At 40.0% G+C, this 14104-nt stretch overlaps 1 protein-coding gene across 3 annotated transcripts in view; it reads right to left on the bottom strand.

Moving 5' to 3' along the window:
* Positions 1 to 8999: 8999 nt before the first annotated feature.
* The window catches only part of dnajc17 (DnaJ (Hsp40) homolog, subfamily C, member 17), a 61045-nt gene continuing 55940 nt past the window's right edge, over positions 9000 to 14104 (bottom strand). For all 3 annotated transcript variants that reach the window (XM_061968712.2, XM_061968713.2, XM_061968714.2), the window contains one exon: positions 9000 to 9237. In XM_061968712.2, the coding sequence (XP_061824696.1) occupies positions 9112 to 9237 (126 nt within the window). In that variant the 3' untranslated portion in view covers positions 9000 to 9111. The remainder of the gene's footprint in view (positions 9238 to 14104) is intronic.

The raw sequence follows: 14104 nt of genomic DNA, 5'->3' as shown, positions 1-14104 counted from the left end.
CCAGCCAGCCAGCCAGCCAAGTGCTGGCCCAGTCACATAACATGTGTGGCTTCTGCACACACACACATTAGGATGCAATGCATACTTCATCAACAGCGATACAGGTTACACTGAGGGTAGCCGAATAAAAAAACTTTAACACTGTTAGAAATATACGCCACACTGTGAATCCACACCAAACCAGAACCCTTTGCAGCACTAACTCTTCCGGGACGCTACAAGGTGTGTGTGTGTGTGGTAGCGTCCCGGAAGAGTTAGTGCTGCAAAGGATTCTGGGTATTTGTTCTGTTGTGTTTATGTTGTGTTTCGGTGCGGATGTTCTCCCAAAATGTGTTTGTCATTCTTGTTTGGTGTGGATTCACAGTGTGGCGTATATTTCTAGCAGTGTTAAAGTTTTTTATACTGGCACCTTCAGTGTAACCTGTATCGCTGTTGATGAAGTATGCGTTGCATTCGATCGTGTGTGCGTACAGTAGCCGCACATTTCTTGTGACTGGGTCTGAACGATGTTAGAATGGATGAAAAGCGGACGTGACGATAGCTCGTAGAGTACGTTAAATGTTAATTTGTTCAACCTTGGCCCGCGGCTTTGCTCAGTTTTAAATTTTGGCCCACTCTGTATTTGAGTTTGACACCCCTGATTTATAATCTCGCACAATCTTTTACTAACTCAGAGGCGATGCAGCAGCAGTAGGTTTAGAGCTGTAGTCGCTACATTACCTCAGTGATCAAGGTGCTGTTACTAAAAATGGGAGTATTTTTGGCAGGTTTTTTAAAGGGCTTCATAGGCAGACTAAATGACTTCCATTAGCTACATTGTTAGCCGTCTAATGCTAACCGTATTTTACAAATTAGACTGCACACTGTGTTTTTGTCTCACATAAGGATTGTGAGTGACAGACAAAATCCCCCCCAAAAAGTGCACTTGACACCTTTCAGCTCCAATAGCTGGATGTTGAGGCACCAGTCAGCAATTAAAGCCACAAGGACTACATGAAAGACAGCAGCACCGTCATGTTCCACTGTACTTCCCGTTCCCAACCTATAGTGTATCTCACTGCAGGACTGTAGCATCCAACAAGAATACAAAGTTAAAAAACGCACAACGGTGCATCAAACATGAGGTGGACGCGGGCAAATACTGCGGCATGGTCATGCTGGACCTTCAGAAGGCCTTTGACACCGTTGACCACGCTATACTGTTGGATAAGCTCAGAGCAATCGGATTTGACAAAACCTTATCGAGCTGGATGCAATCTTACTTGGAGGGGAGGGAACAGGTGGTAGAGGTGAACGGCACCGTAGCCCCCCCCCCCTCTCAGTGAGCTGTGGAGTCCCCCAAGGCAGTATATTGGGGCCTTTACTGTTCCTAGTATACATAAACGACTTGTCATTGGCATGCGACTGTGAATTGTTCTTGTTTGCGGATGACTCGGCCCTGCTGGTATCAGACAAGGACAAGTCACAGGTGGAGAATATCCTCAGTGCTGAACTCTGTAGAACTTGCACCTGGCTTGCTGACAACAAGCTATCCATACACTTGGGTAAAACGGAATCCATCCTGTTTGGGTCCCACATCAACCTTAAGAAAGTCAATGACTTCACTATAAAAGTGGGTGACATTGTTATCACCAGGAAATATAAGGTCACCTACCTAGGTTCCATTCTAGAGGCTAATCTTTCCTGTGATAAAATGGCAACCAAGGTAATTAAAAAGGTCAACCAACGAACGAGATTTCTCTATAGAATCTCCTCTCTGGTCAACAAAAGCACCATGAGGATTCTAGCAGGAACTCTCGTTCAACCCTTTTTCGATTACCCTTGCACCTCCTGGTACCCTAGTACCTCCAAAACCCTCAAATCTAAACTCAAACATCCCAGAACAAGCTAGTCAGATTACTTCTAGACCTCCACCCCAGATCCCACCTCACTCCTACCCACTTCTCCAAAGTGGGCTGGCTCAGGGTGGAGGACAGAGTAAAACAACTTGCACTGAGCCTAGTCTATAAAATCTGCTACACCTCCCTGATACCGAAGTACATGTCAAACTACTTCCTTAACGTAAATGACCGCCATAATCACAACACCAGGGGGAGCTCCACTAACCACGTTAAACCCAGATTCCGATCTAACAAAGGTCTTAACTCATTCTCTTTCTATGCCACATCAATGTGGAATGCGCTCCCAACAGGTATAAAAGAAAGGGCATCTCTACCCTCCTTCAAAACCGCAATAAAAGTACACCTCCAGGCAACTTCAACTCTAAACTAACACCCTCCCCGGATTGTTAATAATCAAATGTAAACAATCAAATGTAGATACTTTTCTTATGCCTTCTGATCTCTCTCTCTCTCTCTCTCTACGTCCACTACTTGCTGTACATATTCTACCAAGTCAGACCTACACTGTTCCAATATCCATTTCTCTGTTCTCAATTGTTGATGACTGATGATAACAACCAAACCTACCCCCCCCTCCCCCCACACCCCGAATTGTAAATAATGTAAATAATTAAATGTATATACCCTGATGATTATCTTGTGTGATGACTGTATTATGATGATAGTATATATGATAGTATGTATCTGTATCATGAATCAATTTAAGTGGACCCCGACTTAAACAAGTTGAAAAACTTATTCGGGTGTTACCATTTAGTGGTCAATTTTACGGAATATGTAATTCACTGTGCAACCTACTAATAAAAGTCTCAATCAATCAATCAATCAATCACTTATTGCCAAAACTGGCATCGACTGACATCTTCAGCCGATCTAGCGTGATCATAGGTCATAAAGAAAGAAGATGCCTGGCAGATGTCAAGGTTGTGTTGAGAATTGTTAACAATAAATAATGAGTCAACAAGCTCATTCTGGCATCCGGTTTCGCATGCAGCACCAGCTACAGAACAATTTCCTTTACTTGTATAACCTTTACTGTCATTTGAACATATTATTTGTTTTTTGTTTTCCTTCTGTTGTTAAAAAGCCTACATATAAACAAAGCCATGTAATGAGGGGCTATTTCAAAAGGAGAGAAGGAGCAGATGTATCCCAGACCATCACGACGTTCCACAGCTGGACATTGTGTAACCAAGCCACAGAACAGAGATGGGAGTGGCAGGGATACACTGGATGCTGTGAAGCTGCCATGTGGCTCTTAAATAACGTAATTTCTGCAGAAAAAGCCACTGCTAGCTTGCCATTAAATTTAGAATTAAGGGGAAAATATCAGTGCTATGACCATTTGAAAGAATAGGCAATGTACCGGACACTCACTTTTTCAATCTAATGAATTTGTTTTATCATTGTGCATTCTGTATTTTACTCCCGCATCATCCTGATATGTGCTTTTATACTATACTTCTATACTGTTTATCTCATTTATAAATATTTAGAACCTGCAATACATGCATTGTTAAGTTAGTTAGAAAAGTAATATTGCAACATAAAATGTATTTATGTGAGAAAGAATTGGCACATTTGGAGAGAAATCTTCCAAATGGTTCATGGATGCATAGAGCAAACAGATGAGAGAAAGGTGTCAAATTGGAAACATTGAGGGGAAATGAGTGCATCTATTCCATAAAAATTGTGGATCGTCCCAGTCATTCTTTGTGGAAAAATGTATTAGGCCACTGATCAAAGGGTGTAACAAATAAGACATTTTAAGCCTTTCACTGATGAAAAACATGTATAATGAAGAAAATAAGTATTTGAACACCCTGCTATTTTGCAAGTTCTCCCACTTAGAAATCATGGAGGGGTCTGAAATTTTCACGGTAGGTGCATGTCCACTGTATGAGAGATAACCTAAAAACAAAAATCCAGAAATCACAATCTATGATTTTTTAACAATTAATTTGTGTGATACAGCTGAAAATAAGTATTTGAACACCTGTCTATCAGCTAGAATTAGTCCGCCTTTAAAAGTCCTCCTCCACTCCACTGTATTATCCTGAATCAGATGCACCTGTGTGAGGTCGTTAGCTGCATAAAGACACCTGTCCAGCCCATACAATCAGTAAGACCCAAACATTCAGCATGGCTAAGAGCAAAGAGCTGTCCAAAGACACCAGAGACAAAATTGTACAACTCCACAAGGATGGAAAGGGCTACGGAGAAATTGCCAAGCAGCTTGGTGAAAAAAGGTCCACAGTTGGAGCAATCATTAGAAAATGGAAGAAGCTAAACATGACGGTCAATCTCAATCGGAGTGGAGCCCCATGCAAGATATCACCTTGTGGGGTCTCAATGATGCTAAGAAAGGTGAGGAATCAGCCCAGAACTACACGGCAGGACTTGGTGAATGACCTGAAAAGAGCTGGGACCACTGTTTCCATGGTCACTGTTGGTAATACACTAAGACGTCATGGTTTGAAATCATGCATGGCACGGAAGGTTCCCCTGTTTAAACCAGCACATGTTAAGGCCCGTCTTAAGTTTGCCAATGACCATTTGGATGATCCAGAGGAGTCATGGGAGAAAGTTTTGTGGACAGATGAGACCAAAATTGACCTTTTTGGTCATAATTCCACTATGCTTGTTTGGAGGAAGAAGAATGATGCGTACCATCCCAAGAACACCATCCCTACTGTGAAGCATGGGGGTGGTAGCATCATGCTTTGGGGGTGTTTTTCTGCTCATGGGACAGGACGACTGTACTGTATTAAGGAGAGGATGACTGCAGCCATGTATTGTGAGATTTTGGCCAAAAACCTCCTTCCCTCAGTCAGATCATTGAAGATGAGTCGTGGCTGGAACTTCCAACATGACAATGACCCAAAGCACACAGCCAGGAAAACCAATAAGTGGCTTCATAAGAACCATATCAAGGTTCTGGAGTGGCCTAGCCAGTCTCCAGACATTAATCCAATTGAAAATCTTTGGAGGGAGCTGAAAGTCTGTGTTACTCAGCGACAGCCCAGAAACCTGACTGATCTAGAGAAGATCTGTGTGGAGGAGTGGTCGAAAATCCCTCCTGCAGTCTGTGCAAACCTGGTGAAGAACTACAGGAAACGTTTGACCTCTGTAATTGCAAACAAAAGCTACTCTACCAAATATTAATGTTGGTGTTCAAATACTTATTTTCAGCTTTATCACACAAATAAATTGTTAAAAAATCATAGATTGTGATTTCTGGATTTTTTCTTTTTAGGTTATCTCTCATACAGTGGACATGCACCTACCATGACAATTGCAGACCCCTCCATGATTTCTAAGTGGGAGAACTTGAAAGAAAGTTAAACTCCAGCCCAAGATACAATTTATAAAAAATATTTGCTTGTAAAGCGTAAATTCGTTATCCTTACAAAAACAAATATTTGTGTACTTATCAAAACAAACAGCCTTTTAAAAATAGGTTGTTATGGGCATCTTTCTTAAAGTACCAGGAGAGCGGAAAATAGAAGTTGACTTTATATGCTTAGTTGTGTTTCATTGTATCCATTAAATCATATTCAATCGTAATTACAATCTGCTATGTTTGTAAAAATATATCGTTTGAAATGTCACAAAATGCCACAAATTCAGTCAGCCATTTTGAATATTCCATTCCGAACACCTTCGGTAATTTCCGCTGACTCTACGTCACTGGAGTAACGTTTCTGCACTATGACCAAATAGATTAGTCATACTGGAAATGTGCTGTTTATCATTCACAATCCTTATGTAGGTCAAGAACACAAATATTTAGCTCTTTTTAAGCATTCAAAATCGTAAATAAATAGCTAACATTTGAGTCAACAGATCGAGAGTCCTCTGTTGCGCTCATTATTTCCCTCTCTAAAAACATCCAGAAACCGCCAACAACACTCCACTTACATTTTGTGACCTGAAAATTAACCAAATATGAGTGATATGGTCGTTATAAGCGCCAACGCAGAAAGACTATTTTAGCGGCACATTGATAGCAGTGAGCTAATGCTATCTTATGCTGCTGTTGTTGACACACTATATGCCGGCGGCTGCTTTTACTTTGTCTCAAACTTGCTAAGAGTATATTCTAGATTATAATTCATGCATCTCTCACCTGGTAGTAGACAAATATGGTCATGGACTGACAGACTGGTCGACTTTCACAACTTCGAGGTGGCGAAAAATACACATAAAGACGCTCGTTGCAGCAAGTGAGAATTGTGATTTAATCTTAATCTAAATAGAATTATGTGAGCGTCCCGTCGACATCCCAGTGAGATTGGAATTATAACAACAGTAAGTGTTTGTTTTTGTCATGACGTGGACTTTGGCGGGGTTTGTTTTCCCGAGTTGCAAAGAATTCGGAGCGGACATGGCGTGAAGGTAAGGACATCTTTATTTTAACACCAACAAAAAAGTGTAAACAAAAGCGCGCACAAGGCGGAGGTACAAACTTGGCTAGTGAAAGCAAAAACTAGCACTTGGGCAAAAGCTATGGACATGAAACGAAAACACTTAGTGTAACATAAAAATAGACAAAACTCACTTGGCATGGAACTATGGCATGGATCGCGTGATCATAGGAATAACAAGGGTAGCGTGAGTAGTAATGTCGCCACGCTGACTTCCTGGCAACTATCTGCTTAAATAGTCGTGAACATGATTAGCAACAGGTGCGTGAGTGCAAACGTGAAACAGGTGGAACTAATGGGTTGCTATGGTGACCAAACAGGTACTAAAAAGAGTCCAAAAACCAAACAGGACATAACTTAAACAAAACATGATCACAGACATGGCAGTTTTATTCTGGTTTAACATGGTCAGTTTGTACGTTTAGCACTTAAAAATGATACGGATACTAGTGTCACAATAAAGCTGCACTCAGGCAGCAGTCGGCTTTCTAAAACGTATTACTTATCCTCTTTGTGTTAGGGCTCAAAAATCTAAGGTCTTGTATCATATTTTTCCCCCAAAGTAATCGTTATTGGCGTTCACTAAGTCTGCTTGATTAGCATTGTTGTTGATGAGGAAGGGATCTTTGGTTTCTAGCGCGACGTCACGTAATCACGTGACTGGCTTCCTCATTATCCCTCAAAATGGCTCGGGAATCTCTGTGAGATTGATACTATTTTAATCATATCTATTTCTTCGCAAACTTTGGAAGTCTTTTGGTGTCATAAATCAGATATTTATGATACTAGCTTAAATATAGAGGCAACTTGTTTTTCCACTCTATTGGTATTTTAAACTCTGGACACAGGCCAGCTAATAAAGTAATCATCCCGTATGTATTTATTGAGATTTATCAAAACAGTGTCATTTAAATTTTTCATATTGAATTAAAATTAAATGTAAAAATAAATATGCTGTTAGTAACATTCGGGCTTGATACACTGCCACAGCTATTCATTTATCAAAATGTATATTATTACAGTGGTAATGTAGGTGTAAGCTATAGAACTGCACACAGAGCGGTTTATAACGTGGTTTAGTTACAAAGTAAAGTTCTACATTAGTGCAAAGTACAATCAAATCATATTGTCTTATTATACCTCTTTGACTCTGTCAGCCAATATCTAATTTAAATGCAATTCTTACATTGAACCCTATGAAATGTGCAATAGTATCTAATTCAGTAGCCAATGAGTTTAGAAAGCATACCGTTGCATTCAAAATTCATGTACAGTGTATTGTATTTTTTTGCTGAGTAAATTAGTTAAATATAAACAACAACAAGAATAAATAGGTTAAACACAACTAATATTGCAAGCAGTCACTACTTACTGAAAGTGACCATCTACCGGTAATTTAAGTTTTAACATTTTGCATATAAATGTAATTACAATAAGAAAGAAATAGCGAAAAAAAGATGCCCAAACGGCTTCATGTAGCACCCAATGCTGCCACAATATTAAGCTTATTATTAATATTAAGTTTTTAAAATGTGAGGAACAGTCATGCAAAGCATCTAGAGTCTACTGGCCTTAATGGTCTGTAGTGCATAAAAATGTTCAAAAATATTTTACCTTGTGTTCAAAAATCGGCTGATTTGTGTGGGAGAATTCGACAGTCGCATTGCACATACTGTGCTGCTTTCACTGACGTACATGGACAAGTAGATGGACATGATGATATATATAAATAATGATTGTCTGTGGTATTTGTACAAAGCTATAAAGGTCAATAAATAACCAATGCTTAAATGTTCATATAGCATAGTGATGCATTAACTACAACATATATATTTAAAAAAATGGTTACTCCTAAATTACTTGATTTTAGGAGAAATTGGATAAAACATCAAATAGATTAAATAAAGCACCTTGGGTCAGTAAAAATGTTTTTTGGTTATACCTGAAACAAACTACCGTATCTTTCGGACTATAAGTCGCAGTTTTTTTCATAGTTTGGCCGGGGGTGCGACTTATACTCAGGAGCGACTTATGTGTGAAATTATTAACACATTACTGTAAAATATCAAATAATATTATTTAGCTCATTCACGTAAGAGACTAGACGTATAAGATTTCATGGGATTTAGCGATTAGGAGTGACAGATTGTTTGGTAAACGTATAGCATGTTCTATATGTTATAGTTATTTGAATGACTCTTAACATAATATGTTACGTTAACATACCAGGCACGTTCTCAGTTGGTTATTTATGCCTCATATAACGTACACTTATTCAGCCTGTTGTTCACTATTCTTTATTTATTTTAAATTGCCTTTCAAATGTCTATTCTTGGTGTTGGGTTTTATCAAATAAATTTCCTCAAAAAATGCGACTTATACTCCAGTGCGACTTATATATGTTTTTTCCCTTCTTTATTATGCATTTTCGGCCGGTGCAACTTATACTCCGGAGCGACTTATACTCCGAAAAATACGATAAATGGTTGTGGTCCAGCTTATGCAAACACTATTATGTAGGCATCACTACAATACGGTTGCCTAAGACTTTATGCAGTATAATTCATACGTGCACTCCGAGTGTAATCTTTGGGACCACATGACTTAACTCTGAATCCTACCAGCACCTTCACTTCTTCACTAAAGTAGAAACACATCACACCAATCGATAAACGTTCTTTGGTTGTTAAAGATTTATTTGCCTGATGAGACACTGAACAAAACCTTAAAACGGATGTCACGTTTACTGGCTGCAGACCGGAGCCGGGCCAGGTCCTATAGCATTAGGACATGGCAGCGTCTTCCTCATCTTCCTTCTGCATTTGATCAATGAGCCGCTGACGCTCAGCAGCTTGCCTCATCTTCATCATCACCACACTTTCATAGTCGCGCTCATTGGATAGAGAGCCCTGTTGAGGAAAAACAAACACAACAGGTTACCCAGAGAAGTGAATGTGTGAAGATGCAGTGAAGATATGTTTGTTATGACAATTGTTACGCAATACATTGCATCAACATACTCCGTACCTCATAGAGAGCTTAGTTTAGTGAGCATCAAATAAACTAATGTTTTACTATAAAGTAATGTTGTCATTTGGCCTATTAAGTGGGACTGAAACTTCTTTACAAATAATGCAGACATCCATCCATCCATCCATTTTCTACCACTTGTCCCTTTTAGGGGTTGCGGGGGGTGCTGGAGCCTATCTCAGCTGCATTCGGGAGGAAGGCGGGTACACCCTGGACAAGTCGCCACCTCATCACAGGGCCAACACAGATAGACAGACAACATTCACACTCACATTCACACACTAGGGACAATTTAGTGTTGCCAATCAACCTGTCCCCAGGTGCATGTCTTTGGTGTGCAGACAAATTCAATAAAATTATTATCCTCGTAAATTTCACTTTGTGTTAGGTAGACAGAGTCCCTTCAGTGTGTCTTTATCGATTAAATAATAAAATGTACGCTACACGTAAAAAAAATTAAAAAAAGAGACTCAGTCAGAAATCTATCAAATCTATTCTGGTCGCCTCATTTGAGACACCTGGAAACATCCAGTGAGATGAGCTAAAAAGTACCATAATGCCACTCTGAATGAACAAAAATCAAAATGCACATTATTTACCGCTCATCGAGGTCCCTTTCGAGAGAATTGGGATGGACCTCATCGGACCATTCTACCCGAGCACACGGGGATACCGCCTTGTGCTAGTCCTGGTGGATTACGCAACGCGCTATCCCGAAGCAGTGCCTCTGCGCTCTATATCTGCCAAGAGTGTTGCGCAAGCTCTGTTTCAGGTTATCTCCCAAGTCGGAATCCCGAAAGAGATTCTGACTGACCAGGGCACGTCCTTTATGTCACGCACGTTAAAGGAACTATACGGGTTACTGGGAATTAAGGCCATCCGCACCAGCGTATACCATCCACAAACGGATGGGCTGGTGGAGAGATTAAATAAAACGCTGAAAACCATGATCCGTAAGTTTACGCACGAGGACAAACCAAATTGGGATAAATGGCTGGATCCCCTGATGTTTGCAATGCGGGAGGTACCTCAGGTCTCCGTAGGTTTTGCGCCTTTCAAACTATTATACGGAGTGCTGGACATAATTAAAGAAAGCTGGGAGGAGGGTCCGAGCTCCAGCAAAAATGAAATTCAGTACGTCATGGACATGCGAGCAAAACTCCACACGGTGGGGCACTTGTTACGCGAGAATTTGCTGCGCGCCCAGGAGCGTCAGCAGCGCGCGTATAACAAGGGGACCCAGCTACGAAAATTTTCACCAGGAGAAAAAGTGCTTGTATTGCTTCCAACCTCAAGCTCTGACTGTGAGAGCCATGTGGAAGGGGCGTGGTCCAGGAGGCAGGAGCCGGCTGTGAAAGCAGATGACAGGTGAGTGGATACCTCAGCTGGAACGAGTTATCTAATCACCTGTCTCTTTATTAGCAGTGTTGGGGACCGCAGAGGGGGAGCTGAAAAGCTGGAGAGGAGAGCCGCAAGGCGAGAGCGAGAAAGAAGAACAAAAAGACAAAGAAGAGACTTTAAAAAAAAATATAAAAAGAAGATTGTAAACCTGGCAACCACGCTTGGCTCCAATTATATCGGTCCTAAAAGAACCCCACGACACGAGTCGTTCTCAAAAATAAATTAGAACCATTACCATTACCATAATGAATCCCAAGAGGTTTGTTTTTAATATACAGTGGTACCTTAACTTACTTATGCTTTAAGTTACAAGCATCCACGCAGCCGGTTGAAGTTGTAAAAGTTCACAGCCCACAGCCAGATCAACGCAATCCAGCTCTCCACCACCAGCACTGAGAAAGTTAGCGTGAAGACGAAGAAGCGGATGACTGAATAAAAGAAACAAACTATTAAGCGAGTCAACCTGACCGCAACACCATCAGTCCGCATCAGACAAGCCACAAAGGCTGGTCAAACAACCAAATAATGGTAATGTATCCATGAAAATATGGACAAGCTGCATTTCAGTTTGTTTTGTTTCATCCTGAGTCAACAAACTAGACCAGGGGTCGGCAACCTTCACCATACAAACAGCCATTCGAGCCCATTTCCCACCATTTCCCTAAAATTACGATAACGGCACTTACACTTATGAAATAGCATTTTTGAAATCAAACACTTGACAGAAAACAACTCACCAAGTTTATTTGGTTGCTTTTCGCAGCAGTTCCAAAACTGCTTTTTTTCGGTCATCTCCAGCTGAGTATTTTTTCGCAAATGCTGTGTATTTGTTCTGGAAATGTCTTCAACATTTGATTTTTTTTGTTGTTTGCCATTTTCTCCCCACATACTAAGCACACACATGAACCAACCTCGCCAACAGTGAAGGCAAATGAATATGTCCATGAAGCATTACATGTTGTATTTTCCGTCAATTGCAGCTTGGATAGGCTCCAGCACCCCCGCGACGGACAAGCGGTAGAAATGGATGGATTGATTACCGGATGTTGACCACTAAAAAACAATACAATTGCTTGGCAACAAAAGGGTGTGACATACATTTCGATCGACAAAATATTAAAATACGTTTTACTTTTATATTACAAGATCACAGAACTCTCCAAAATAACAACTGCAACATTAAAATAAATAAAATATAATTCATTCAATTTAAATAGCTATTAATTATTGAAATTTTGTGTCAAAGGCAAGCCAAAGGGAGCCAGTGTAGAGGCATTAAAGAGCAGGTTGCAGACCCCTGAACTAGACAATTGAGCATTACCCTTGGTACACAACCACAACTTACTGTCAACTCTGACCTCCAGTCCGTCACTCAAAAGCGTCCATGGGAAACATAACCAACAATAACAGTTCCTATTGTTACACAACAGAAAAGCAGCCCGTAGGAGACACCCACAAAAGGTCAGCTCCCCAAGGTAAATGTTCAACAATATTATTACATTATTTCATAACATTTCTGCATTTCTGCATAGGCATCAATTTGGTGAGATTTGTCTTATTTCCAGCATAGAAGCAAAGCTAAGGATAAGGAAGTGGGGCTAGTGAGCTAATAAAGAGATGATGAATAACCAGGATAGCAGCCATGAGATGCTTAACGGCATCATCTAGTACATGTTAGTGTGTTCACAGCCTTTTCACACTAGTAAGTTAGAATACAGCCTGTTTTGTACTGTTGCAGGCGTAGCATTTAGTAGGATGTCAGCGTTAGCTAAGTTAAGGTAGCTGCCGGTTACGAACAACGTGCATTATTTGGGGGAAAAAAACAATACCCCTATTCATATATATAGTAACTGAGCAGACTTAAAATATTTCTTACATTAATGCACAGCGTATTAATCTACAGTGGCTCATTTCAACTCTGTTAAAATGAGTGTACTTACACAATTTTCCTATTTGTTCCAGTGTATACCACTTTTTCCTCCCTCAATCCTTCTTTCGTAAATTAGATTATGTGTACCCCACAGGTTACACATAAGCAATATTTGCAGAGACCTAAATCGTCGAGAGGATTAGTACTACCAAACTTTAGGTTTTACTACTGGGCCACTAACATTACAATTTTTTAATATTGGCTGCAATATGAAGCATTTGATCCTCCTCTGTAATGGCTCATAATGGAGGCAAACTCAACCAAACCAGTATCTCTTAGGGCTCTGGTTGAGTCTCCCAATCAATCATTAACATTCGCTTTTACAAAAAATCCAATCATAAAAACCTCATTTAGGATTTGGGTTCAGTTTAAGTGCTATTTTGGTTTACAGACTATTTCTAGTCTTGCACCCATCACTGCTAATCATGCTTTCCCTCCCTCTCTTGTCAATAGTGCATTTTTAAGATGGTCAAGTCTGGGGATCAATCACATTAAAGATTTATACATTGACAACCTTTTTGCCTCCTTCCAGCAACGTTGTGATAAATTTTAAATCCCTAATCAACACTTTTTTTGACATCTTCAGATCCGCAGTTTTCTAGATTTACCAACTGACAGTTTTAGATGTGTTTCTGGCATCGCTTCCAACTTTAAAAGGATCAAATACACGTATTTCTAACCAATTTTTTTCTTTTACGCCCTGAGTCTCTAAATTCAATTAGGTCACTTTGGGAGGATGATTTAAAAGTGACCCTATCTGAAGGGAGCTGGACCAAGATTTTAACTAGAGTTCATAAGCCTTCTATTTGTGCTCGACACAGCCTTATTCAGTGCAAGCTAATACATCATACCTGTTATACCAAGGTCCGACTGGCTAAGATGTATGATGGAATGTCAGTATTATGTAATTGGTGTCAACGGTCTCCAACTAACTTAATATAAATGTTTTGGCTTTGCCCATCCCTATGCAGTTATTGGGCTGAAGTTTTTAATACTATGTATTTGGCGAAAAGATCGAACCGAATCCTCTAAATGGACTATTTGGGGTAGCCCCCTGTCATCTTCTCTTAGTAAATGCAAAAATAACCTTGTAGAATTAACTACTTTATTGGCTAGAAGACTCATTGTGTTAAATTGGAAAGGCAACAGCGCTTCCTTACAAAACCCGCTGGTTTAAAGATATTTTTATTTCTCAAACTGGAGAAGATTAGGCTGACACTGAATGGCTGTTCTATGAAGTTTCAGGAAGTATGGGGTGGTTTCCTAAAATGGGTGGTTTCCTAAAATATGTAAAAAAAACTGATACAAATTTTACCCCAATTGAAAAGTAACTGAAATGTAGATCATTGAGGAGCTTTTTGTCTGCTTTTGTGTATTGATGCACCGTGTTGTAGACATTCAGGAGTGCAGTTTTC

The sequence above is a fragment of the Nerophis lumbriciformis genome, linkage group LG08 (assembly GCF_033978685.3).
Source record: "Nerophis lumbriciformis linkage group LG08, RoL_Nlum_v2.1, whole genome shotgun sequence".
Classification (NCBI taxonomy): Eukaryota; Metazoa; Chordata; class Actinopteri; order Syngnathiformes; family Syngnathidae; genus Nerophis; species Nerophis lumbriciformis.
This window is presented reverse-complemented; position numbering and strand designations above follow the sequence as displayed.